Here is a 25,256-nt window from a genome sequence, read left to right as displayed (position 1 = left end):
TAGTAGTTTGGCACAAATGTCAACATGGATACCATGGAATCCATGTCAATATCCTTTCTGTATTTCTAAAGATACATTAGCCAAATAGGTTAATAAAGTAATAAAAGGGTCCCACTTTATTGTAAGCTGCTTAAAGTTACACTGATGCAAAATACTGTTTCCATGTGAAATTGCAATTCCTCACAGCCTTGGCCAAGAAAAAAATTGGAAGGGCTGAAAGATATTTGTATGCAAAATGCCCACAAGTTACTTTACTTCACAGCACCATTAATTTTCAAAGTTAAAAATGAAAGAATAGCACTAGCTGGTTTGATATAGTGGATAGAGCGTTGGCTTGCAGACTGAAGGGTCTAGGGTTAGATTCTGGTCAAGGGCACATGCCTGGGTTCCAGGCTCAATTCCCTGTAGGAAGCGAGCATGAGGCAGCTGATGGATGATTCTCTATCATCCTTTATGTTTCTATTTCTCCCCCTCTCCATTCCTCTCTGAAATCAATAAATATATATTAAAAAAAGAATACCCAATAAATCAACAAAGATCATGTCTTAATCACCATATAGTTACTCACAGAACTTCCCCAATAGAGTTTAAAGCTAATTTTCAGCAATTCTCTTTAGTCTCAAGAATCAGATCTGGGAATAGATTATAGCGCCATATTTCTATTACAGTGAGTGGGAGACTAATCCTCTTCTAAAAACAAACAGAAAAGCTAAACACAGAGCTAGTAAAATAGCAAGCAAAGACAGGCAAAATCTCAGAGACAGAGGGAGAAAGGAGTGTGACCATCTATGCTATTTCCCTCAAGGCACTTTCCAAGATGCAGGCAACAAACTCAGAGGTGAATAAGCCGAGCAAGCTTTGGAGTCTTACAGGACTAAAAGGCAAAAATGGAGTTCAGTGTATATCAAAGAGTGGTACTAGTAGACACAGAACAGGGGTGAACCATCAACAGACCAGTCCTTACAAAAACTAAAGCCCAAATTCAAATTAGCTCCATTCCTACCAGAATAAAGATGATCCACTTCCATTTGATCTGCCTTCCAGAAGCATAAGTCTACCCTCTGAAGAAAAAATAATGCCATCCAAAACCTCAAAATATCTCTATAGTCTGATTATAAGCAATAACCAGCAGTCAATCAAAAATGCCAGGCACAGAGGCAGACAAGACCAGAAAATAAGAGCGACACATCTGAAGTACTGAAAAAAAAGTACAGGCAACATTAGATCCAGCAAAAAAAAAAAAAATCTTTCAAAACTGGAGGCCCAATTAAGAGATTTAAAGCTCATCTATTTGCTCATTGTGTAATCTCGGGCAAACTTCTTAACAGTCTTCTATGTCAGTTTTTGACCTTTATAATAGAGATGATGGTAACTCCCTTCCCACCTCCATGGAGTGCTATTGTACTCAATGATATAATACATAGTTACAAAACAAATCAAAACACACCATTATCATCCCAGGAATATGTCCTCCTAAAAGATGACTAAGAGCGTAAGAACAAAAACACTGATCACAGCACTAAAAATGAAAACCACCTAAATATCCACATAGTACGTCTATAAATGAATTGCTCTGTGGCCTTTCAGATGGAGATGTGGATATGTTTACTGACACAGAAACACATTTGTAGCTTAGTGCATTTAAAAAGGCAACTTACAGAACAGAATTATAGAAGACATGACTCCATTTATGTATAAATGAAGTCAAATCTCTATGTACATATTCATGGAAGCTTCTAATATGGTCTTTTATTCATTTTTTAAGCTCTCAAGATTACCTGATGACTCAAAGATACACTAGCATTTGCATATCAACCAATTTTAAATATGGGCCTTAATAAATGCATAAGCTTATAAATATTAAAACACGACCTACAGAATTACTAACATTCAGTTCAGATATTTTCATACTTACATCTTTATTCTTGGTAACAACATTGCTAAATAATGACCTGTCGATGACCCCATTATTTCTCTTCTGGCTTAAACAAAGACCAAAGAGAGTCCGAACTTCATTTTCATCTGGATTGTAAGATTGGTCCATCTGAATACAAATATGAAGAGGTAAAAGTAATATACCTACATCCCTCAAAAATCTTCATTTCATTTATAACCAAAGGATTTCTTTGTAAGCAAGGTTATGTGTGTTTTTTCCCTATTTTAGCATACATAGCATCATTTCAGTATAGGTATGAAAGAAAGGCCAGGCACTAATCATTTGTGCCAAAAATTTTATAGGTTTTACAACTCTGTACGGTATTGGGGGTTTTCAGAACCAATAATTCCAGTGAGTGCATTTTTTATTGCATTAACTAAAAGCACTATTTATACAACCCTTTGGAAAGATTAGCAGATAAAACAAAATTTGCTAACAAACAGGCAGTGCCACAAAAAAGTCTAATTTTCTGAAAATCTATTATAAAATACCCAACACTTGAATTGTAAGTTAAAAAGAAGTTAAAAGGGGAAAAACAGGACTGATAGTCGGCTGTCTTTGCTAATTGAAAGGGGCTATGTCATTTATTGCTCTTTCCTAAATCTTGAGCAAAAGATAATAAAATGTGGGAATAATCTGTGTAAGACCAGTCTGTCCATAGATATTTTTCTAAACTTGACAGTATTTCTTCACTTATCCTTTGGATGATCTTTTACTTAAAAAGCACTAATATGTAGCCCTAGTCGGTTTGGCTCAGTGGATAGAGCATCGGCCTGGGGACCGAAGAGTCGCAGGTTTGATTCCAGTCAAGGGCAGGTACCTTTGTTGCAGGCTCCACCCTGGCCCGGGCCCTGGTTGGGGTGCCTGTAGGAGGCAGCCAATCCATGTGTATATCTCACACTGATATGTCTGTCTTTCCCTCTCTCTAAAAATCAATGAAAGAATATCCTCGGGTGAGGATATATAAAAAAAAAGCACTAATATGTATACTTACAAGCAAATCCTCCTGTTAATTATGCTTAATTTGCATTTTCCTGGATTCTAAAATGATCCTTTTTTCTTTGTACTATACAATTTCTAATATTGGGATGTGCCCTCTTATTAGCGGATGTCAAAAGAAACCTGTCATTAGTCAGGTAGAGGAATTACATTGTTCCATGGCTGTCATTATGTGTCCATATGCAAACAGGCAAATTCTCAAAGTACTGCGGAAGCTCCAGAAGCCTTTTCACACCTCTGAATATGTAACTATCAGGTGCTGTAGAGGTCATGCGGATGAGCTCAGGGTTTGGAGAACATTCTCCGTGTTACTACACATAACTGCTAATAGCCATGTGTACTTAATACTCTTAATTAACAACGCAGGACACGATTTAGAAATTGGAGAACACAATGGCAGCTAACTGAATGGTTGAATTTGTAATCAAGGAGCTTGGACCAAAAAGTATGTATATTTAAAGTGGTATCTTTCCTTTAAAAGCTGATGTGGAATCTATGGTGAATGACACAATTATTGGCATTTTACAATGAAGGATAAGTACTTAACAACTTATGGAGTTGAGATTCTACAGACGTTCTGACATCAATACTTCCTGAAAAACAGCATCATGAAATTTTACTTTGAATTCCGTTAACTCTTTGCCTTACCATTGTAAAATAAAACTATGGGCTAGTTTCCCTAATACTTAAGAGCTTGCAAAAATCAGTTAAGAAAAGAAATCTCAACAACCTATTAGAAAAATAAGCAGAGTATGGCAGACAGTTCATGAGAAGAAAATAAAAATACTCTTAAATGTGAAAAGATGTTTACCCCATGCAGAATGAGAAATTAAATCTGCAGTGAGATGCCGTTTTCATCCATCTTACTGCTGAGAAGAAAAAGTTTAAGAACACAGTGGTGGCAATGCATTGAGAAATAGGGAACCTTACACATCCTCATTAAGACAAAATTCTCCTCCTACAATATCTAGGAGGAGAAGCATCAAACTTACAGCACTTATGTAATTTCTCTCTTAAGACTCTTTCCCTGGGTTGTTATTCATTGAAGGGATTGTGTAGCAGCTAAAGAATGCTAACAGTGTAGATAAGACACACAGACCTAGGACAAAATTCCAAGATGGCGAAGCATTGTGTTTTGCTTAACATGTATTTCAGGAAAAATCAGCAAGAAATTTTAAATGTTAGATGCTCCTAAAAAAGGTAACCATGGCAGAGGGAAGGTTGGGAGACTTTTCTTCAAATGGCCTGTAATAACTTTTGAGTAGAAAACCATGTAAATACACTATTTGAACCGCTTAGAAATTTATTATTAAGAGTAAGGAAGGTACCCTCATCTTAAACACAGTAATAGTTTAAAAAAAAGGGGGGGGGGGGCAGGATTCAGGAGTGTCAGATTAAATGTGGGGGGAAAAGAGACACAAAATGAAAGAGCAAATTATTGTTTTAGACATGAAATTCACTAACCTGAAGAACACAGTAGTTCCCATTTTTCTTTTTAGAAAGTATTTTCAAAGCTTCTTCTTCATATCCTGGGGCAATAATACCATCAGATACCTATAAATAAATATTTTTTGTTTTAAAAAATTATAAAACACCTAGTCAAATAAGGCTGCTGAATATTCTCGTTTCTACCTCCAACAGATATTGCTAATCCAGCAGGCCTTCAAATAATGTCATTTTGTGGATGAAATGCCAGAGGAACTTAATTGCATTTAAATCATTAATTGGTTTCATCTTTTTGCTTAAAGTCACAGAACCTATCTACAACCTTAAGTGAGGACATACTTACTGTACTAGATTGGGAAAGATAAGCCTATGTTAGAACATAACGTTCTGTAGCTGAACTCATCTCATCTGCTGTGCTTTCAAAGTTTTTGGTTGTCATTTCCATTTTAACTAATATGTGAATGATTTGCTCTAATACCCTTAGGAAGAAAAACGATTTCTTACTATTCTGCTTATGGGGTGGTGTTTTGCATTAGAAGAGCATGTTCTGGTTGGAGATGACAGTGGTCATGGAAAGAATCCCATGAATATTGTCAAGCCACACGTCCCTTTAGCCTTCACTTCTGCCTTTTTTTCCCCTCTTTAAGCTATTTGAGCTATCTTTTTTTTTTTTTTAATCTGTCTCCTCATTCCCAGTGCCACCCTCACTTTTCTGGAATACTTGTTTGGTACTCAGATTAGCTTTTCAGAGTAGTTTATAATCTTTCCCATTATACAATCTCTTTTGTTATAGACTCATGGAGCTTTACAGTAAAGTTCATTATTGCATCACCACCCAAGATGGCATCCTCTGCTCTTCAGAAAAAATAACTTTGGAATTAAGATAACAACTATTAGAAAATTTTAAAAAACTGAATAAGTTAATTAAAACTTAACAGCCAAATATGTATTTGAAACATTAATTCACTAAATCTAGAAATTATAATTCAGTCAAGATTTGTGTTCTACATAAAATATAAAAACATTCTAAATGATAAATTAATTTATAGTTATAAATATAACTATTAAAGGTTATGGTTTCAGTAAACACTGAACAAATAAAAGCTTGACTCAGTCATGCATGGATCAGGATACACGAATGCCCACTAACCTCTCTGGAGATAATTTTGGCAGTAGGGACATCACATATATCAGATAGGGCAACAAAGTCACCAAATGAAGACATCCTATCGGCCCCTGAAAATAAAAATTATGATAGTGTTTTTTAAAGCTTTGTGGCCACATGGTTTCTCATGTGACCACTGAACTATGTAGTTCTAACCAGCCATTGACACAACATCGACAAAGGGGCGTGGCACTGTTCCAATCAAACCATTTACAAAAAAACAGGTGGCGGGCTAGATCCTGTCCATGAGCCATAGTTGGCTAACCCCTGTTATAGAAGGTAAACGATAACATCAGGTTTCTTGATAATCTCCCATAAATGTTATAATAACATTCACAGTTTATTAAACTCACAAATTAAATATGTATGAAACATAATTCTAACCAAATTCAGTATAGCTGAAATAACCATGCGATTTTAGTCATATATTAAGCAATTCAAATGCATTCAACAGCCTAATCTGAAATTACATGCATCAGATTCCAATTATGTTTCCATTTATTACATTAAAATGCTAACACACTTTTATAAACAAATTTATTCTGAGGCACTCATACAATCATTCAGAAGTATAAATAAAAAACAAAGATAATTTAAAATCTTATAATGAAAAAGAGTTATTACTATTTTATTCTATTTCGGATAAAATATTGCTTTTTCTGTTAAAAAAACAAACAAACAAACCAAAACACCACAAAACCCCCGTTATTCTTCTGACCTCTTGCTCGTGCATATGCAGTGGCTATGGGTGTGAGGGCTTTATACATGTCATAGACCATGCACACTTTGGCCTCATCTTCACTAAGGGGAACTCCAACAGCAGCGCCTGATAGAGGAAACCGTAAAATAAGCCAAAAACTTCAAGTTATTACTTGTCAACTTGTAAATGAAGACAACATTTTTTCTTAACATTGTCTACGCAGCATAATTTCTAGCACCTGTGCCAAATTACACAAAAATGTGTTTGGCCAGATAATTAAACATAAAGAATAGAGGCGTAGGTGAGGTGAGGAGAGAATCTCCCCTCTCTAGCCTCTGAAAACAGAGCCACGTGTCTGAAGTTGGCCAGCACCAGGCATGTGTATGAAGCTGGTTTACTTCATTGCTGACTCTCTCCGTCCTGCTTCATAACCATATGACGTTCGCTTCTTTCCGGCTCATGTCACTCTAACATTGAGTCAGCATCGGAGGATGATTTATGTGTTGGACTGTCAACAGATCTGGTGATGTTGACTTACGTGTAAAAAAGCAGAAAAGTATCTCACACAATGGCTATCACATTACAGATAAAGTGTCCTAAGAGTAACTTCTTTAAGCCACTCAGTTCCACCTTCCAACATGTGGGAAACTATTTAGTCATACTGCATTATGTCATTTTACTTTTTTCTTTTTTAAAACTTCATGTTTCCACTACCAAAACAACTAGTTCCTAATCTTCCCATCTCACAATGATGTATGTTTGTATATATTTTTGTATGCTATTTTATTATCAGATTTTATGATGTTACTATATTGAAAGTGTTAACGGGCTTGAGAAAAAAAGGCTTCAGACTTCACAGAATGTCTACATTCCCATAGGAACTCACCAGTTCTTATTACAATGAGAAAGAAGTGCATTTGGAACAGTTCCCGCATGCAATGCTTTACCTGCTGGGCTGACATGCTTGAAAGAGGCAGCAGCTGGAATGCCTAAGGCTTCTTTGAGTTCCTTCACCAGCTGCCAGGCATTCAAAGCATCACACAAGTTTATAAATCCAGGGGCTCCATTGAGAACTACATAAAAAATGTACCAACATTACCACCTGGGTCAATAGGTCAGACATGTGTACATTTCTTAAAGCATGTATCAAAACTGCACAGATATGTTTTAAGGGAAGAGGCAAACAGATCTACACAAACATATAAGAACTTGATGAGAAAAGTTAAAACACACTTGCACATGTGCACACATATGACCAAATCCAGCCAATGTAGAAATAAACCAAGAGCGATCCAGAGCCCAGCTGGCGTGGCTCAGTGGGTGAGTATCGACCTATGAACCAGGTCATGGCTCGATTCCCGGTCAAAATGCCTGGGTTGCAGGCACCTAGGTTATAGGCTCGATCCCTAGGGTGGGGCATGCAGGAGGCAGCCGGCCAACGATTCTCTCTCATTATTGATATGTCTCTCTCTCTCCCCCTCCTCCCCCCCTTCCTCTCTGAGATCAATAAAAATAAATTTTTTAATAACAGCAATCCAGGAAGGGAGATAGAATGACAACACTAGTGATAACTAGGGATCCATTTCAGTATAGAACTAAGATTAATCAAGTATGGCAATTACAGCGACAGTATAAAATTTAAGTTACAAGCTTTGTTGATTTAAGACATAATATCACAAACCAAAGTGCCAAGAGCTGTGAAAGGAGGGAAAAGTGGTATTTTTTTTCCAGTAGGTTCTGCCTAAACTGGAAACACAGTTAAAAAGAAGACTGCCATTCAGAGCTCTGCATTTTCTTAACAAAGGCAGGATTTCTTAGAAGTTAATACCTCTTATGAATAAACATTTTAAGTTCAGCACACTTTAAAAAATTGTGGGCCATTAATTAAAATCGATTTTATTAATAATTGCATTTCCTTTGTGTTATCTTAGGTACTAAATACTTTTAAATGTAAAACTTTGCCATATATTTACTGAGGCCTGGCCAGCATGGCTCAGTGGTTGAGCATCGACCTATGAACCAGGAGGTCACGGTTCGATTCCCAGTGTGGGGCATGCAGAAGGCAGCTGATCAATGATTCTCTCTCATCAATGGTGCTTCTATCCTTCTCTCTCTGAAATAAATAAATACACACACACACCACACACATATATTTACTGAGTACCTACTGCAATATTAGGCATTGTCCTAGGTACTTGAGATATTAGCTATTAATAAAATAGCCCCTTCATCTCTCCCCAAATTCACTGTCTTCATGGAGCTTATAGGAGAGGTATAGGAGAAACAAAATAGGCAATAAATAGTAAATAATAAGAGAAAATATTAGGTATTTATTTTTTTTTTCTTTTTAAACTTTTTAAAAAACATTTTTATTGATTTCAGAGAGGAAGGGCAGGAGAGATGGAAAAATCAATCATGAGAGAGAATCATTGATCGGCTGCCTCCTGCATGCCCCCCACTGCAGATATCAAGACTGTAACCCCGGCATGTGCCCTGACCAGGAATTGAACTGTGACTTCGGGTTCATTAAGTCGATGCTCAACCACTAAGCCATGCTGGTTGGGCAAAAATATTAGGTATTGCCAAAACCGGTTTGGCTCAGTGGATAGAGCGTCGGCCTGTGGACTGAAAGGTCCCAGGTTCGATTCCGGTCAAGGGCATGTACCTGGGTTGCGGGCACATCCCCAGTAGGAGATGTGCAGGAGGCAGCTGATCGATGTTTCTCTCTCATCGATGTTTCTAACTCTCTATCTCTCTCCTTTCCTCTCTGTAAAAAATCAATAAAATATATTAAAAAAAAAAAATATTAGGTATTTATACAAATGAGTTGAAAACATGGGCACACAAAAACCTATACTTGAATGTTTTTAGCAGCTTATATTTATAACTGTCAAAAATTGTCCTTTCATTTTTTATGTCCTTCAGTAAGTGAATGGAAAAACCAATTATGGTACATCCATATACAATGGAATATATTTAGTGATAAGAAATGAGCTCTCCAGTCACCAAAGGACATGGAGAAACCTTAATGCATACTGCTGAGTGAAAGAAGCCAGTGCGAAAAGGCAGGATAGTGTATGATTCCAACATTATAACATTCTGGAAACAATAAAACTATGGAGACAGTAAAAACATCTGTGGTTGCAGGCGTGAGAGAAGTGGAATGTAGGGAATTTTTAGGTGATGAAACTATTCTGGGTGATATTATTGAGGTGACTACATGACATGCATTTACCAAAATCCACGGAATATAGAACAAAGAGTAAACCCTAATAATGTAAATTATGGACACAGCAAACCATGCACCCAAACATTCAGCCTTTACCTGTGATGGGAAGCTTGGGCTGCAGTGTGTATAACTGGGCTGGAGTTTGATGAGGGTTCATTCCGTACCGCAAGGGCATCTGAGATATTCCTTTACTATACTGTCTCCTGAAGTAATCTGAAATTGCTTCATCATATTGTGCCGTGTGAGTGAAAGCCTACAAAAAGTGGAACTTTGGTGAATCCACATGCAGCATTTCCCAAAATGGTTTTACTTTAGCATATAGTTAACTACACCCCAACTAATACTAAACAGCACTGTGAATTATTCTCTTTCCAATTCTCTGCTGATCTTTTTAAGGGAATCTCTCTCTAATATTTGGCGTCTTTATTTATAACAAAAAGGAAGCAGCTCCCTCCAAGCAGGCCCTGGCGGATGATACAAACTAGTAAGAACTGAGTACCGTTTGGTTTTGCAAACAAGGCACCATGGAAAAGTGCACCCCCACCTTCAAGGCCAACTGGCGCCTGGTCTCCAAGGAGGTGTCTTTGCTGTCGGAGCTCTGCATCTCTGCGGACACGGCGGCGTAGTCCTCCGGCTTGCACACTACGGTCACTCGAGCGTGGTTTTTGGCTGCTGCTCTCAACAGGGTTACCCCACCTTTCAAAAACAAAATAGGATTTGTATTTTCACATCGGTTTAACCGCTTTGCAATACGGTTACTGTACACATACTTCTACTTAATTCTTGACTTAAACAATAAGGGAAGAAGACAACCCAAGTGCATCCCTACACAAAGAAATAGCTTCACCCTAGCCAGCATGGCTCGGTGGTTGAGTGTCAACCTCTGAACCGGGTCATGGTTCGATTTGCGGTCAAGGGCACATGCCCAGGCTGTGGGCGTTACGCCCAGTATGAAGTGTGCGGGAGGCAGCTGATCAATGATTTTCTCTTAACATTAATGTTTCTAGCTCTCTCTCCCACTCCCTACCTCTCTAAAATCAATAAAAGTATATTTAAAAAAAGAAATAGCTGCGAAAATATAGATAAATTAGAGTCCTCCCAGAGTACAATCTGGGAGCAGTAACTATTTCCTACTCCCTCAGTAGTGAATTTCAAAACAAAATCTTGCTTAATTAAATTTTAGTTAAAATTTAAATAAACCTCTCCTCTGTCAGTCTTCAAATAATGGTTTTCCCAACTTACCAATATCAATTTGCTCAACAGCCTTTTCAACTGTTACATCCGGAGAAGCCACCGTCTTCACAAAGGGATACAGATTACAAACCACAACTCTAAAAGAAGAACATACCTGTCCTTAAAATTCAACTTACATGGCAGCTACGTAGAAAAAAGAAGTCAGTCGCTATTAATACACAACCAAAACCCAAAAAGATCTAACGCGTAAACTGTGAGCCTGACAGGTTAGAAGTCTAAAGTTATGTTGAAGAGTCAAAATCTCCCATGTGACTGAGCATAGGTTAACAGAAGTAGCTTAAGAGCAGATGCTCTCAATACACATTGTTGCTGCCTGGATAAACCTAGCTGCCCATTACACTATCAAACCATCAAAAAACTTTAAAAATCTTAACAGAAATGTAAAACACAAGGCTACAGAGAATATCCTCATATTGGGATGTAATCATTCAATTTTAGATTCTATTTCCAATGGATTGTGTACAATGATGAAAAATGATGGATCAGTCTAAGGGTAAAATATTTGTTGTGTCTTCAGAGAGGTCATATACAAAAGGTGAAAGGATTAAGAAGTACAGATTGGTCGTCACAAAATAGTCATGGGGATATAAAAGGGAATACATCATTAATATTCTAATAACTATGTATGGTGTCAGATGGGTATAAGATTTATTGGAATGATCACTCAGTAAGTTATATAATGTCTACTCACTGGAGTGTACAGCTGAAACGAGTCATTTTGTATTAAATTTAAATTAAAAAGGAAAAACAATGGAAGGCCAAAAGAACAATTTAAAATACAGAACTGATCTAAAATGAACAACTAGTGAAGCAGTTCCACTCCTATGGCTGCAATGTGAGGAGTTCTGTTGCAGGTACCCCAGTGAAATAAGTTCAACTAGAAAAACTAATTAAAAAAAAAGAGGAGGGGAACATTTCCCAGACAAAATGTCACAAGAAAAAGACCAGTATCTCTTACAAATACTTACACAAAAGTCTTCAACAAAATATCAGCAAACTGAATCCAGCAAAATATTAAAAGAGGTATACATCATAGCCAAGTATGGCTTAGCTTAGGAGTGTTTGGTTTGTTTAACATCTAAAAATCAGCTAATATAACATAAAAGACCAAAACCACCTGATCATTTAAATAGATGCACTAATAACATTTGTCAAAACTGAACACTCATTCATGATAACACTCAACAAATTAAGAAGAGAACTTGCTTAACATGATAAATGGTATTTAAGAAACACCCATTGCTAACTTTATACTTAAAGGTGAATGACTGAATGCTTTCCTCTAAGCTCAGGAACAAGACAAGAATGTCCACCCTTACCACTTCCATTTAACAGTGTACTGGAGATTCTAGCCAGGTCAATTCGCAGAGAAAATGGAATAAAAGGCATCAAGACTAAGGGAAGAAGTGAAGCTATCTTAGCAAGTGACATGACCTTATAAATAGAAAATACTAAGAAATCCACACACAAAAAACTCCATTAGCATTACTGAGTTCAGCAAAGTTGCAGGATATTTGAACAATCTGAAAGTGAAATCAAGAAAACAATTCTACTTATAATATTATCTACTTATAAAACAAAAAAAATTAAGAATACATTTAACAAAAGTAAGATTTGTGTATGAAGCAGTACAAAACATTATTGGAAATCTAAATAAATGAAAAGACATCCCATGTTTATGGACTGAAAGATTTAATATTGCCAAGATGGCAATATTATCCAAATTGATCTACAGATTCAACACAATCCCACTTCAACTTCCTTCTTTTGAAGAAATGGACAAGTTGAGATTTATATGGAAATGCAAGGGACCATGAATAGCCAAAACAAACTTGAAAAGGAAAAAAAAGAACAAAGTTGGAGGATTCACACTTCTCAATTTCAAAATTTATCACAAAGCTACAGTAATGGTATAGTGCTGGCATAACAACAGAGATATAGATCAAGTGTGCCAAGATCATTCAATAGGAAAAGAATAGTCTTTTCAACAAGTGATGCTGGGACAACTGGGTAGCCACATACAAAAGAATACAGTTGCACCCCTACCTCACACCTCTACATAAAAACTAACTTTCAGAGAATCAAAGACAAAAGTATAATACCCCCAAAAAAACTCTACAAAGGACACCACAAAGTGAAAACAGCCCATGGAATGGGATAACTTAATAATAAAAAGAGAAATAAATCAATTAAAAAATGGGCAAAGGATCTGAACAGACATTTCTCCAAAGATATACACATAGCCAATAAGCACATGAAAAGATACTCAACATCATTAGGAAATGCAAATCATAATTACAATGAGATACACCATCACATCCACTAGGATGGACAGATCAAAATAATACATAACAAATATTTTACGTGAGGATGTGGAGAAATTAGGATATGCTATCGGATATTATGTACAACTAGAGGCCCGGTGCATAACATTCGTGCACTGGGGAGGGGTGGGGGGGTGTCCCTCAGCCTGGCTGCGCCCTCTCGCAGTCCAGGACCCCTCGCTCCTTACAGCCTACCTGCAGCAGAGGCTCCTCCCACCGACAGCTGTGAGCCGTGAGCCATGAGCCATGAGCCTGGCTTCTGGCTGAGCAGCACTCCCCATGGAAATGCACTGACCACCAGGGGCAGCTCCTGCATTGAGTGTCTGCCCCCTGGTGGTCAGTGCACGTCATAGCGAACGGTCATTCTGCCATTCGGTTAATCTGCATATTAGGGTTTTTATTATATACGATGATCTAGCACTTTGAAAACAATGTGGCAGTTTCTTAAAAGTTTAAACATAGAGTTACCATAAAACCAAGGAATTCTACTTGTCGGTATATACCCAAGAGAAATGAAAATAGCCTATAAAAAAAAGGCTTGTACATGAACGTTCATAACTGCATTATTCTTAACATACAAAAAATATAAACAATCCAAATGCTCATCAACTAATGAACTGATGAGGTATATTCATACAATGAATTACTTTACAGCAAAAACTAATTACTGATAGTGCTGCTTTCTAATAATTGATCAGTGATGCTTTCAAGGAAATATCTTGATCAGAAGGAAAATAAAAAAATAGTATAAACTGTGTAGCTTTACATTTGAGTTGGAGCTGCCATCCCATAGGAACTGCCCTTTTGGGGGACACTCAATATTGTGACTACTGAACTGATGACTTCCGACTGAAAATTAAAAACATTGTTTAGACTTAGTGTCACTATGTCAACTTATCTCCACCAACAGAAATGCCTTCCTTCTACTGATATAATTTTCCCCTTCCCTTTCTCATAAATGCCCTTTGTCTTTGTCTCCTAATGAAAACACTTTTTAGGTTTCTGCCTGAATCAGTGCTTTCAGGAATAGCTTCTTTTTAAAAAAAAATCTCAAATAAGTGCTTGTTGTCTCTTAAAAAACAAACAAAAAAAACCCCCAAAGTATTGATGTTATAACATGCAAAGAAGGTAATCCCAAAGGACCACATATTGTAGGATTCCACTGATCTGACATGTTCGGTACAGGTAAATCCATATAGACAAAAATATACTGGTGGTTGCCTAGGGCTAGAGGATGTTTGGGGAAATGAAGAATGAATGCTAATGGCTATTTTTGGGGGTTTTTTTTTGAGGGAAGCGATAAGTATGTTCTAATATTAACTGTGGTGATGGCTGTACAACTCTGAATATAAAAAAACTACCGAGTTGTATATTTTAAATTGGGAAATTGTATGGTATGTGAATTGTATCCAAATAAAGCTGTACAGTGAATAACTTCATACAAATAATTAAGTTGCTTATATGTATGAAAATTTACATCATAACTTCCTAAAAAAGCAAAGGTTGTTTTTAGTTTAAGTACCCATTTTGGTAATATATACTTGGCAAAACCAAAATGCTAGCACGTACAACATGACACAGAAGGTACTCAATAAATGTTTATAGTCAACAATTATAAAACTAAACCTAATGGCATCTTTATTTTATTTTGTATTGGTTTTGGGTGTGCAGCTTAGTTATTAGACAATCTTAAGCTTTAAGTGTTCCCCTCGATAAAAAGGGGCATCAGGTTTGGCATACTCTTCATCTTTGTTCCTGTATTAAAAATTCAACTTTGAATTTACCTTATAAGATTGAAATCAAGTCTGGCCATGTCAGCATTATCTTCTGGGATATTACGAGCCAAGATTCCTAATTTAACAAAGTTAAAATATTAGTTCAAAAAACAAGCCAGAATAAGGCACTTCTTTCCAATATAGTCCCTCAATCAAGTTGAAATTTCTAATATAGCCTAGTTAAGAATACCAAACACATAGTTAAAATAAAATTAGTGGGTATATTTAAAAATCTCTTTTTGCCCAGCCAGTGTTGCTGAGCACCGACCTATAAACCAGGAGGTCATGGTTTGATTCCGTCAGGGCACGTGCCAGGGTTTTGTACTTGATTTCCCAGGAAGGGGCATGCAGGAGGCAGCCGATCAATGATTCTCTCATCATTTGTTTCTCTTTCTTCCTCTCCCTTCCTCTCTGAAATCAATAAAAATATATTTTAAAAAAGTATTTTTTTTTTATCAGTTCCTGATTCCTCTTCTCTTTTGAAAAATTTTTTATTGAATTTGTTGGGGTGACATTGGTTAATAAAATTATATAGGTTTCAGGTGTACAGTTCTACAATACATCAATTACTTATTGTATTGTGTTTCATCACCCCAAGTCAAGTCTCCTTCCATCAGCATTTATGCCCACTTCTTTCCTCTTTTCTTAACAAAATGTAAAAGGAATTTTCCCATAACTGTTGCCAGTTTCATCTATGTGCTCCAATAAGTAAATGGCTTGTCTTAATTCTTAGCCCTACAGCCTTTTATTCTGCCATATTTTACTGTAACTGGTAAGTTAGCAATATACTTGTTTTTCACTATTTTTGAATGATATGGAATTCGTTGTCTCAGATGAACGAACAAAGTAAAGTACTTTGAAGAATTCTTTTGAAAGTCAGTTATATGGTCATGCTGTATGCTAAGTTTGAATAATGATAAAATCTTTTCACTCATAAGATCAAAATATTTTCATTAACTCCAGCAGGAACTATCACTAAGTTAATTCTCAGGTTAGCACTAACAGCAAACAAAAGAAAACAATCTGAATTCATCACATAAAAAGCAAACTAGATTTTAAACAAGTTCTAATGTATTATGAACTTTAGCAGCAAATGTTGACGCAATCGCTATAACCTACAGATTTTTTCCCTTTTCCTTGTTTATTCTATAAAGTAATCAACTAAACCATCCTGAAAACCACGAATTATTTTAAATTGAAAATACCCACTACATACCGGCATGGACTGCAGGGTGCAAGGTTTTCACACGGCCCCCTAACATTTCGGGAAACCCCGTCAGCTCAGAGACATCTCTGAAAATAGATAAACAGAACATTTCTCCTCTTTCTACTTAACTGTCACTCACATTTCACACTATTCCACAGCTTCTTCTATCATTAAGCCTACTGTTTTCATTTTTGAGAAATTTTTCAGCACCTGAATTTTCAAAATTCTGAGTAGATTAATGAGGGCCATTTGCAAATGACTGAATTTTCCCAAGGACTCCCAGTTCCAATATAAACAGAGTTGGTGACATTATGATTTCCAGTTTAAAATTCACTTTCCCAGAGTCCTGGCCCAGTAGCTCAGTTGGTGAGAGCATCCTCCGAATGTGCCGAGGTTGTGGGTTCAATCCCTGGTCAGTGCACAAACAAGAAGCAACCAATGAATAAGTAAGTGGAACAACAAATCGATGTTTCTCTCCCTCTCCCTCCCCCCTTTCCTCTCTCTTTCAAATCAATAAATTAAAAAATTAAATAGAAAAGCATTTTTTAAAAAAAAATTCCCTTTATTTCCTGGTCTGTTGGTTGTCATCCAGTGAACCAAAAGGCTGACCATTCTACTCCTGGTCAGGACACATGCCTGGGTTGCAGGCTCGATCCCCTGGAGGCAGGGGGTAGCCGATTGATTTTTCACTTTCCCTCTAAAAATCAATAAAAATGCTTTAAAAAAATTCCCTTTCCCAGACTTTAAAAAATAAAATCCAGTTTCTCCAACTGAGGATAATTGTTAAAAAAAGAAAAGGCACCTCTATACTGAGTTGGTGTAGGGATTACGTGAGTTAATATATATTTAAAAGTGTCAACAGTCAGCCTTACTTCAATAGGAAACATATTGACATTCCCAAATTTTAAAAAAGACATCACCACAATGGGGCTAAACCAGGAATAGGTAGAGATACAGATAGACAAAAAACAAGACTAAAGAACTGGAGGACAGGTATGCAACATGAGGGCTCATACTTTTCTCTCTTTTTATGCCTGAAATGTCTCCATAATACGAAGTTTGATGGAGGGGGAAAAGGGGATACAGAGAGGACCTTGCTTAACTTGAAGGGTCCAACTACAAACAACCCAACATGGGACAATGGAAAGAACAGTTCAGACTTGGATTCTCACCGCCCCACCTCCCATGATTCTTAGGGGTTGTGGTGCAAACATCAGAGTGGTGCTGCAAAAAGACTTTGGAACATATACAGTAAGGCATGTTTTGCCATATGAACTTAGTGAATTTAGGGAAGCTGTGTACTGTCCACTTAGGGCAGGATTACAAGATGAAAAAGGTAATCCTTGACCTCTCCATGGATCTAGAGGTCAAGTAGCAACATCTCCAACATGACAAAAAAAAGCAGACAGGCCTTTCACTCCTTTGCTAAAATATATTTCAGGATGGGGATGGCCTTCCTCCGAATTCTCACATCAGTTTATTAAAGCCTTTTTCATTTTCTACATTTTCAGTGGTTACTCCCTTTCCCGCTAGAATGCCAGCTCCTTGATGTCAAGAACTGCAGCCTGATTTTTCTTTTGCTTATTATTCCTTCTCCCCATCACTTCGGTGGGTTAATGAATAGATGTGGATGAAGGAATAAATGAATGATAGATTTTATGACTTCATATGGTTACCAAAGATGCTAGCAGCGGTTCTCAACCTGTGGGTCTCGACCCCTTTGGCGGTGGATAAGACCATCCTGCATATCAGATTTTTACATTACGATTCCTAACAGTAGCAACATTACAGTTATGAAGTAGCAACAAAAATACTTTTATGGCTGGGTCACAACATGAGGAACTGTATCTAAAAGGCCAGAAGGCCCTGGCCGGCTTGGCTCAGTGGATACAGCATCAGCCTTCAGACTGAAGGGTCCCAGGTTCGATTCCGGTCAAGGGCACATGCCTGGGTTGCAGGCTCAATCCCCAGCGGGGGGTGTGCTGATCAATGATTCTCTCTAATCATTGATGTTTCTATCTCTCTCTCCTCCCTTCCTCTCTGAAATCAATAAGGAAATACATTAAAAATATTAATAATAAAGGGCCAGAAGGTTGAGAACCACTGTCAGGGAAGGGAGGCAGGCTTGAATCTTGATGTCAACAGTTTACTAAAGAGCCAGTCAAAACAGATTATGCAAATTATAAACTCTGTGGTGCAAAACAGCCCGCCTCTTATAAGTGGCTTGGAAGGGGGGGCCCTGTAATGAGGATATCCGGGGTTCTAACCCCTAGATCCGCTCCTTACTTAACTCTGTAAACCTGACAGCACTTTCCTCTTCTATGGAGGGGTCAGCAGCGCACCAGCCTCACAGCACTGGAGGCTTGAGTGAATAGCGGGTTTTACCCACGGTGCCCGGCAGGCATTACTTTCTGATGGGACTTAACCTACACACTAAGTTGTGCCTTACCTGACGGCCAGACCCGCATCTCTGAGAGCTTTCGCGGTCCCTCCAGAAGCGACCAAACTCAAACCCACAGAAGTTAGGTTCCTGGCAAATTCCACGAGGCCGGTTTTGTCGGAGACACTAAATAAGGCTGAAAAAGAAGACGTGTTTTCCTTCTCAGTCGCTGTACAGGACAGCATGTTCTTCAGGACCGTAGGATGGGGTGCGTTTGGGGAAGGACAGTCACGGATCTCAAGCCACCATCACCTCCGCCCACGCCAACCACGGCCCAGACTCGGGGCCTCATTCTGATCCCAGGCAGCCGCACAACGGCGGGCCGGGGCCTCCAGGCCTGCAGCGCAGCCGGCCCCCCAGCGCCCGCCACCGCGGGGACGAGGGCGCATCGGGGCGCGGGCTGCGCTGCGCCCGTCACCAAGGACGCGCGAGGGGCTCACCGAGCTGGCCGGGCGCCATGGTGCACGATCGGGGGTCCGGGGCGAGCAGGGCGGCAGGGCAGACACCACGTGTAAAGGGAGGTGGAGCTGCTGGAGGCTTTCGATCCGGAAGAGAGGGAGGCGGGACCCGCGGGCACCAGATGGGTCACCTGACCCGCCGCCCCGCCCCGCGTCCCGCCCTGCTCATTGTAGGACCTGAAATCGGAGCCTGAGGGCTGGAAGGGAAGGCGGGCTGGGGCTCCATCTGACTTTCCTAGACCCAAAATTTACACTTGAAAGATTCCGGTCCCAACCTCACCCCGCGGGCCTGGCTTGTCCCCGCCCTCAGGAGCCACCGCCTGTTGCCCCTGGCAGCCTGTCCCCGGAGGCTGGAAGGTCGATGACAGCATCGAAAGCACTGGCGCAGAACGTAAAGGCAATCCTGGGGAAAGTGCATGCGGTGGCAAAGGTAGACAGCATCTCGGCAATCACCTACCATCCTCCCGTTTCAATAAGTCAAAAAAAATAAAATAAACGGAAGACCTAACGATTAAAGATTAAGTGATTGACTCCACAGTTCCCATGGTAGAGGCAAAACAAAGTGGACGTTCATTTGAGCTTTTGATTCCACATTATAAGAGAGCTTGAAATCTGCATCTCCTTGCAAATCAGAAAATATTATTTGAGTCAAACCAGAGAGGAATAATAATGATTTATTTTTAATTCATTAAAAATAGGAAAACTGTCCAGCTGTGGCTCGATGGTTGAGCATCGACAAATGAACCAAGAGATCAATGTTGGATTCCTGGTCAGGGCACATGCTGGGCTTGTGGGCTCAACCCCTAGTAGAGGGCATGCAGAAGGCAGCCTATCAATGATTCTTTCTCATCATTGATGTTTCCCTCTCCCCCTCTCCCTTCCTCTCTGAAATCAATAAAAACATATTTTAAAAATTAGGAAAACTGAATATATTCATTTCTCTTTGAAAATAACAATTTGCATATATATATACATATATACGTATATACTACTGTCTACAGAAACCTTTTAAATTACTCTTTATTAGAATTATATTACAAAAAGAATACTACTGCCTGTCTTTTATTCTTCATCTGGGGCTCACAGCTGCATAAAGGAGTCTATTTTCTCATTACCTTGAAGGAAAAAAGTTCTATGGAAAGTAACCTCACAGGGTGATCTGATCATAAATTCCTAACTGGGCAGGTCTTGGTGGGTAGTCATGCCCCAGTCAAATAAAAGGTTTATCTTTGCCTTAAGCAAGTCCTGTCCACTGTTTTTGTGCATCTAGGTTAACACACTTTGAAACACCAGAAATAATACCCCTCTAAGTTATTAACTCTCAAGAGAGCACAAGGTCTTAATTATCCTGTACTCCATCGATTTTCAATCAGTGTGCCCCAAGAATTTTTAAAACGTAACGCCTGATTATTGAGTCAGGCGCACTGACCTCTTTCCCCTTAGATTGCCAAATTAAAAAATGACAACAGCCAACACCACAGTAGCCATCAGTATGAGTGGATCAAAATTATACCTTTTTTTTTTGGTCAGATGGACCAAAATATAATGTACTTTCTGGTGTGTTGCAGAATTTTAGTAATTAGTTTCTGTGTGCTATGAGATGGAAAAGGTTGAAAATCCACTGCTGTAATCCAATCCCCTGCTTGCTTTCTCCAATCTACCTTAGGTATCTGAAAGGGCGAGGGCTAGGCCCTCCACCTTGCCCCAGGGTAAAGGCTACACCCTCCACCTTGCCCCAGGGTAAAGGCTACACCCTCCACCTTGCCCCAGGGTAAAGGCTACACCCTCCATCTTGCCCCAGGGTAGGGGCTATGTCCTCCATCTTACCTTGGCCACGTGCTTGGCAAGAAGGTTCTTCCCAGAAGTCTAAGACTCTGCTAGCCACACCCAGGAACAAGACACCGACTTGTGCCTGGCCAATCGGCAGAGCTCAGTCCTTTCTCCTCCCCTTACTCCAACTCCCCCTATATAACCCGTCTCCACACAGAGTTATCTCTCTCTGCTTCCTGCCGCTGCGTCGGCAAGATGGGGGAGCCGAGCTAGCTCGAATAAAGACTCTTGTGCTTTTGCATCGGACATGGCTGGCTCCCTGATGTGGTTTCTTGGGGATCCTGAAATCTGGGCATAACAGTATCCTCCTCCTTCATGTAAAGTGCCTAAAAGAAGCCACAGAACTGTTGTTAATGTAAAAACCATTGAAACCTGTAAAGAATTTTTGTGAGCTTATTTGAGCCAAACTGTGGACATGCCAGGAAGTAGAACCTGAAGGATTTGAGATAATGCTCTGGAGAATGGCAGGTTACATCTTTATTTATACACTAGAGGCCTGGTGCACAAAAATTTGTGCACTGAGGGGGGGGAGGGGGGTCCCCCCAGCCCAGCCTGTGCCCTCTCGCAGTCTGGGACCCCTCGGGAGATAACGACCTGCTGGCTTAGGCCTGCTCCCGGGTGGCAGAGGGCAGGCCCAATCCCTAGGTGCAGCCCCTGGTCAGGCTCAGAGCAGGGCCAATTGGGGAGTTGGGGCGCCGCTCCCTGTCATGCACAGAGCAGGGCGGATCGGGAGGTTGCGATGCCACCCTCAGTCACACTCAGGGTAGGGCCGATTGGGGGGTTGGGGCACCGCCCCCTGTCACACTCAAGGCAGGGTCATAGGGAGGTTGCGGCACCACCCCCTGTCACTCACAGAGCAGGGCCAATCAGGGGGTTGGGGCGCTGCCCCCTGTCACTCACAGAGCAGGGCCAATCAGGGGGGTTGGGGCGCTGCCCCCTGTCACACACAGAGCAGTGTCGATCAGGGGGTTGGGAGCTCCCCCCTGTCACACACAGAGCAGGGCCCAGCAGGGGGTTGAGGAGCTCCCCCCTGTCATGCACAGAGCAGGGCCAATCAGGGGGTTGAGGAGCTCCCCCCTGTCACTCACAGAGTAGGGCCAATAGGGGAGTTGGGGCACCGCCACCTGTCACACACAGAGCAGGGCGGATCAGGGGGTTGGGGCGCTGCACCCTGTCACACTCAGGGCAGGGCCAATGGGGAGGTTATGGCTCTACCCTGTCACACACAGAGCAAGGCCCGTGGAGGGGGGTTGGGGCGCCACCCTCTATCACCCACAGAGCAGGGCTGATCAGGGGATTGGGGCGCCGCCACTGTCACACTCAGGGCAGGGCCTGTGCGGGGGGGGGGGGGGGGGGGGTTGGGGCGCTGCACCCTGTCAAACACAGAGCCGCAGGGCGATCAGGGGATTGGGGAGCTCCCCCCTGTCACACACAGAGCTGCAGGGCGATCAGGGGATTGGGGAGCTCCCCCCTATCAGGCACAGAGCAGGGCTGATCAGGGGGTTGGGGCACCTTCCCCTGTCACGAACAGGGCAGATAGGGAGGTTGTGGCCCCGCCCCCGTCACACACAGAGCCGCAGGGCGATCAGGGGGTTTGGGCGCTGCCCCCTGTCACGCTGATCCCAGTGCCGGGAGCCTCGCTGCTCTGCTGATCCTGGTGCTGGGAGGCATATTACCCTTTTACTATATAGAATGGAGGCCTGTTGCACGGGTGGGGGCCGGCTGGTTTGCCCTGAAGGGTGTCCTGGATCAGGGTGGGGGTCCCCACTGGGGAGCCTGGCCAGTCTGGCTGAGGGGCTGAGGGCTGTTTTCAGGCTGGCGGGTGACTGAAGCTCCCAACTGCTCCTTTTTTTCTTTTTTTTTTTTTTCTATTCTGGGCCAGCTTTAGCTCTGAGGCCTCGCTGCTGAAAGCAGGTTTCTGGCCTTTACCCTCTGTATTTGATACAATGTTGCGGTCAGGCTGGCTGAAGCCCGGCTGACTGAAACCTGGTTTCTAGGGTTTTGTTTAGCTTCTATATTTGCAACATAGTTGCTTAGAGTTGCAGCTGAGAGGCCCGCAATTCAGGCGAGAACGTTGGAGTTCGCCATCACTGGAGCAAGCAAGTCTCCCTGTTCGCTTCAGTGAATGGCTGCCGGCCGCCATCTTGGCTGACAGTTAATTTGCATAAGCATATGCTGATTAGCCAATGGGAAGGGTAGCGGTCGTACGCTAATTATCATGTTTCTCTTTTATTAGTGTAGATTGCAATCAAAGGAGAGGGACATAGGTGGGTTACATGAAATTCATTGGTGATAGATTAAGGAGGTGGGAGAAAGCAAAGGGGGGGGGACCTCTGGGATAGGTAAAAAGTGAAATGATGAACTTGTGCTTCCTTTATATAGATGAAAACAGGATAGTTTTACATAATTAACAGTTGACAATTAACTTGATAACAATAACAATGAGGGAATGTCCTGGTGCCATTTGTTGTGCCCTGCGGGATCTGGAAACAAGGGGAGTTACAAGTTACCCAGTCATTTCACTGATATGTTATCTTAGAGGCAAAAAGACAAATGGGCTCAGTAAAGATCTAAGTTGATCTTTGTCAGGGAAAAATACCGGCCTAGGTCATGACTACCCACCATAACCTCTTTGTAGTTAAATATTTAATTTTCAGAACATCTTTTGTGGTTATTTTAGGTCTTTGAGTTTGTACAAATGCCATGCAGGCCTTCTCTGAACTAGTCAGGTTAGCATATGGCCCCTTTCGTCCACACTGTTCTCAGGAGCATTTGAGGTCTTGCTCCCTTACATAGTTCATCAGTTTGGCTCAAGTAAACTCTTATAAAAATTATCTACAGCTGAAACCGGTTTGGCTCAGTGGATAGAGCGTCAGCCTGCAGACTGAAAGGTCCCAGGTTCGATTCCGGTCAAGGGCATGTACCTGGGTTGCGGGCACATCCCCAGTAGGAGATGTGCAGGAGGCAGCTGGTCGATGTTTCTCTCTCATCGATGTTTCTAACTCTCTATCTCTCTCCCTCCCTCTCTGTAAAAAATCAATAAAATATATTTTAAAAAAATTATCTACAAGTTTGGACGTTTCTTATATTGACAAGATTTTTATAAAAAAATAGGTAGCAAAGAAAAAATAAAATAATGCTGAGATTTAGTAATAAGAGAAAAATAAACAGTACCTAGACATTCAGCATCTGTCCTGCATGTGAATTTCAAATTTTCAAATTTTTTCTTTTTTTTAATCCTCACCTGAGAATATTTTTCCACTGATGTTTAGAAAGAGTGGAAGAGAGAGGGAAAGACAGAGAGAAATATCGATGTGAGAGAAATACATCGATTGGTTGCCTCCTGCATGACCAGGGCCCAGGTCAGGCCAGGGAGGAGCCTACAACCGAGGTACATGCCCTTGACTAGAATTGAAACCAGAACTTTTCGTTCCGCAGGCCGACGCTCTACCCACCGAGCCAAACAGGCTAGGGCTGTCCATTTTAAATTTAGAAATAAAACAGTTGAGTATATACATAGATTTTAAAGTATTTGACTTAGTATCTGGAAAAGTAAATTTTTATATAATAGGATTTTCATAAACTTTTATCTGAATTTTTAAAGGAAATAATTTGTATGTGAAATAGGAATTTTTGGGGTGAAATAGGCAGGTTTAGGGACTTTTTAAAAATTAAAGGGGTCCATGGAAAAAGCACAGGCTACCGAGCTGCAAACAAGTTATATTTCCATAAGACAGGGGAATTGGGGGAGGCAGAAGTTACATTTCCATAAGACAGGGAAATTGGGGGAGGCAGAAGTTACATTTCCATAAGACAGGGGAATTGGGGGAGGCAGAAGTTACATTTCCATAAGACAGGGAAATTGGGGGAGGCAGAAGTTACATTTCCATAAGACAAGGAACTGGGAGTAGTCAAAGGTCTATATTTACAGAATAAAGGAGGGCCTCACATGTCCCCTGTGAGGTTTGACCTTTGAGCTCAGGAGTTGCTATAGTGACCAAATCAAAGGGGATTAGTGGCCTATCAGAGGGGATATTGAGGCACAAAAAGTTCAGCCTTTATAAACTGGGGACAAAGGAACTGGGTGGGACTCTTTCCCCCTCCCTATGTGGGAGTCTGTATTTGTTCTTCAATAAATTTCCACCTTTGCCATACCATCTTCCCTCCATGGTTTTATTGTGGTTTCATTCTTTGACTCCTACAGACAAAGAATTCCAGGGAAGCCATCCTGCCCAGGGGAACACCGTGTGTTCCAGTCCAAAATTCCCATATCATATGGAATTATATTTCTTTTTATAACTTTTAAAATAAAATATGTTAGACTGACTTCTACCACTGTGTAATACTCACTACAAGTATAAAGCTGTAGCAATGCCCATGTACCATTATAAATATATAGCTAACAATTATATATCACTAAATGCTGCACACTGTTCTCTACACTTTATGAAGATGAACTCATTTAATCAGGTGTAGTTTCTCAGAATTTATAC

At 40.5% G+C, this 25,256-nt stretch overlaps 1 protein-coding gene across 3 annotated transcripts in view; it reads right to left on the bottom strand.

Annotated features, from left to right (window-relative positions):
• ATIC (5-aminoimidazole-4-carboxamide ribonucleotide formyltransferase/IMP cyclohydrolase) overlaps nucleotides 1-19,035 on the bottom strand; it is a 29,440-nt gene extending 10,405 nt beyond the window's left edge. Inside the window, exons 1-12 of one of the 3 annotated variants that reach the window (XM_070422066.1) lie at nucleotides 18,916-19,035; nucleotides 18,485-18,611; nucleotides 16,045-16,121; nucleotides 14,838-14,904; nucleotides 10,718-10,806; nucleotides 10,020-10,171; nucleotides 9,572-9,728; nucleotides 7,194-7,319; nucleotides 6,265-6,372; nucleotides 5,532-5,617; nucleotides 4,400-4,489; nucleotides 1,916-2,044 (exon numbers count right to left, since the gene is read on the bottom strand). In XM_070422066.1, coding sequence (XP_070278167.1) covers nucleotides 1,916-2,044; nucleotides 4,400-4,489; nucleotides 5,532-5,617; nucleotides 6,265-6,372; nucleotides 7,194-7,319; nucleotides 9,572-9,728; nucleotides 10,020-10,171; nucleotides 10,718-10,806; nucleotides 14,838-14,904; nucleotides 16,045-16,121; nucleotides 18,485-18,611; nucleotides 18,916-18,934 — 1,227 coding nt within the window. In that variant the 5' untranslated portion in view covers nucleotides 18,935-19,035. Of the gene's footprint in view, nucleotides 1-1,915; nucleotides 2,045-4,399; nucleotides 4,490-5,531; nucleotides 5,618-6,264; nucleotides 6,373-7,193; nucleotides 7,320-9,571; nucleotides 9,729-10,019; nucleotides 10,172-10,717; nucleotides 10,807-14,837; nucleotides 14,905-16,044; nucleotides 16,122-18,484; nucleotides 18,676-18,915 lie in introns of those variants that run through there. The other 2 variants (XM_070422068.1, XM_070422067.1) reach the window with 2 other exon arrangements.
• Nucleotides 19,036-25,256: the final 6,221 nt, after the last annotated feature.

The sequence above is a fragment of the Myotis yumanensis genome, unplaced genomic scaffold (assembly GCF_028538775.1).
Source record: "Myotis yumanensis isolate MYYU_CA2020_CCGP unplaced genomic scaffold, mMyoYum1.0.hap1 SCAF_8, whole genome shotgun sequence".
Lineage (NCBI taxonomy): Eukaryota > Metazoa > Chordata > Mammalia > Chiroptera > Vespertilionidae > Myotis > Myotis yumanensis.
This window is presented reverse-complemented; position numbering and strand designations above follow the sequence as displayed.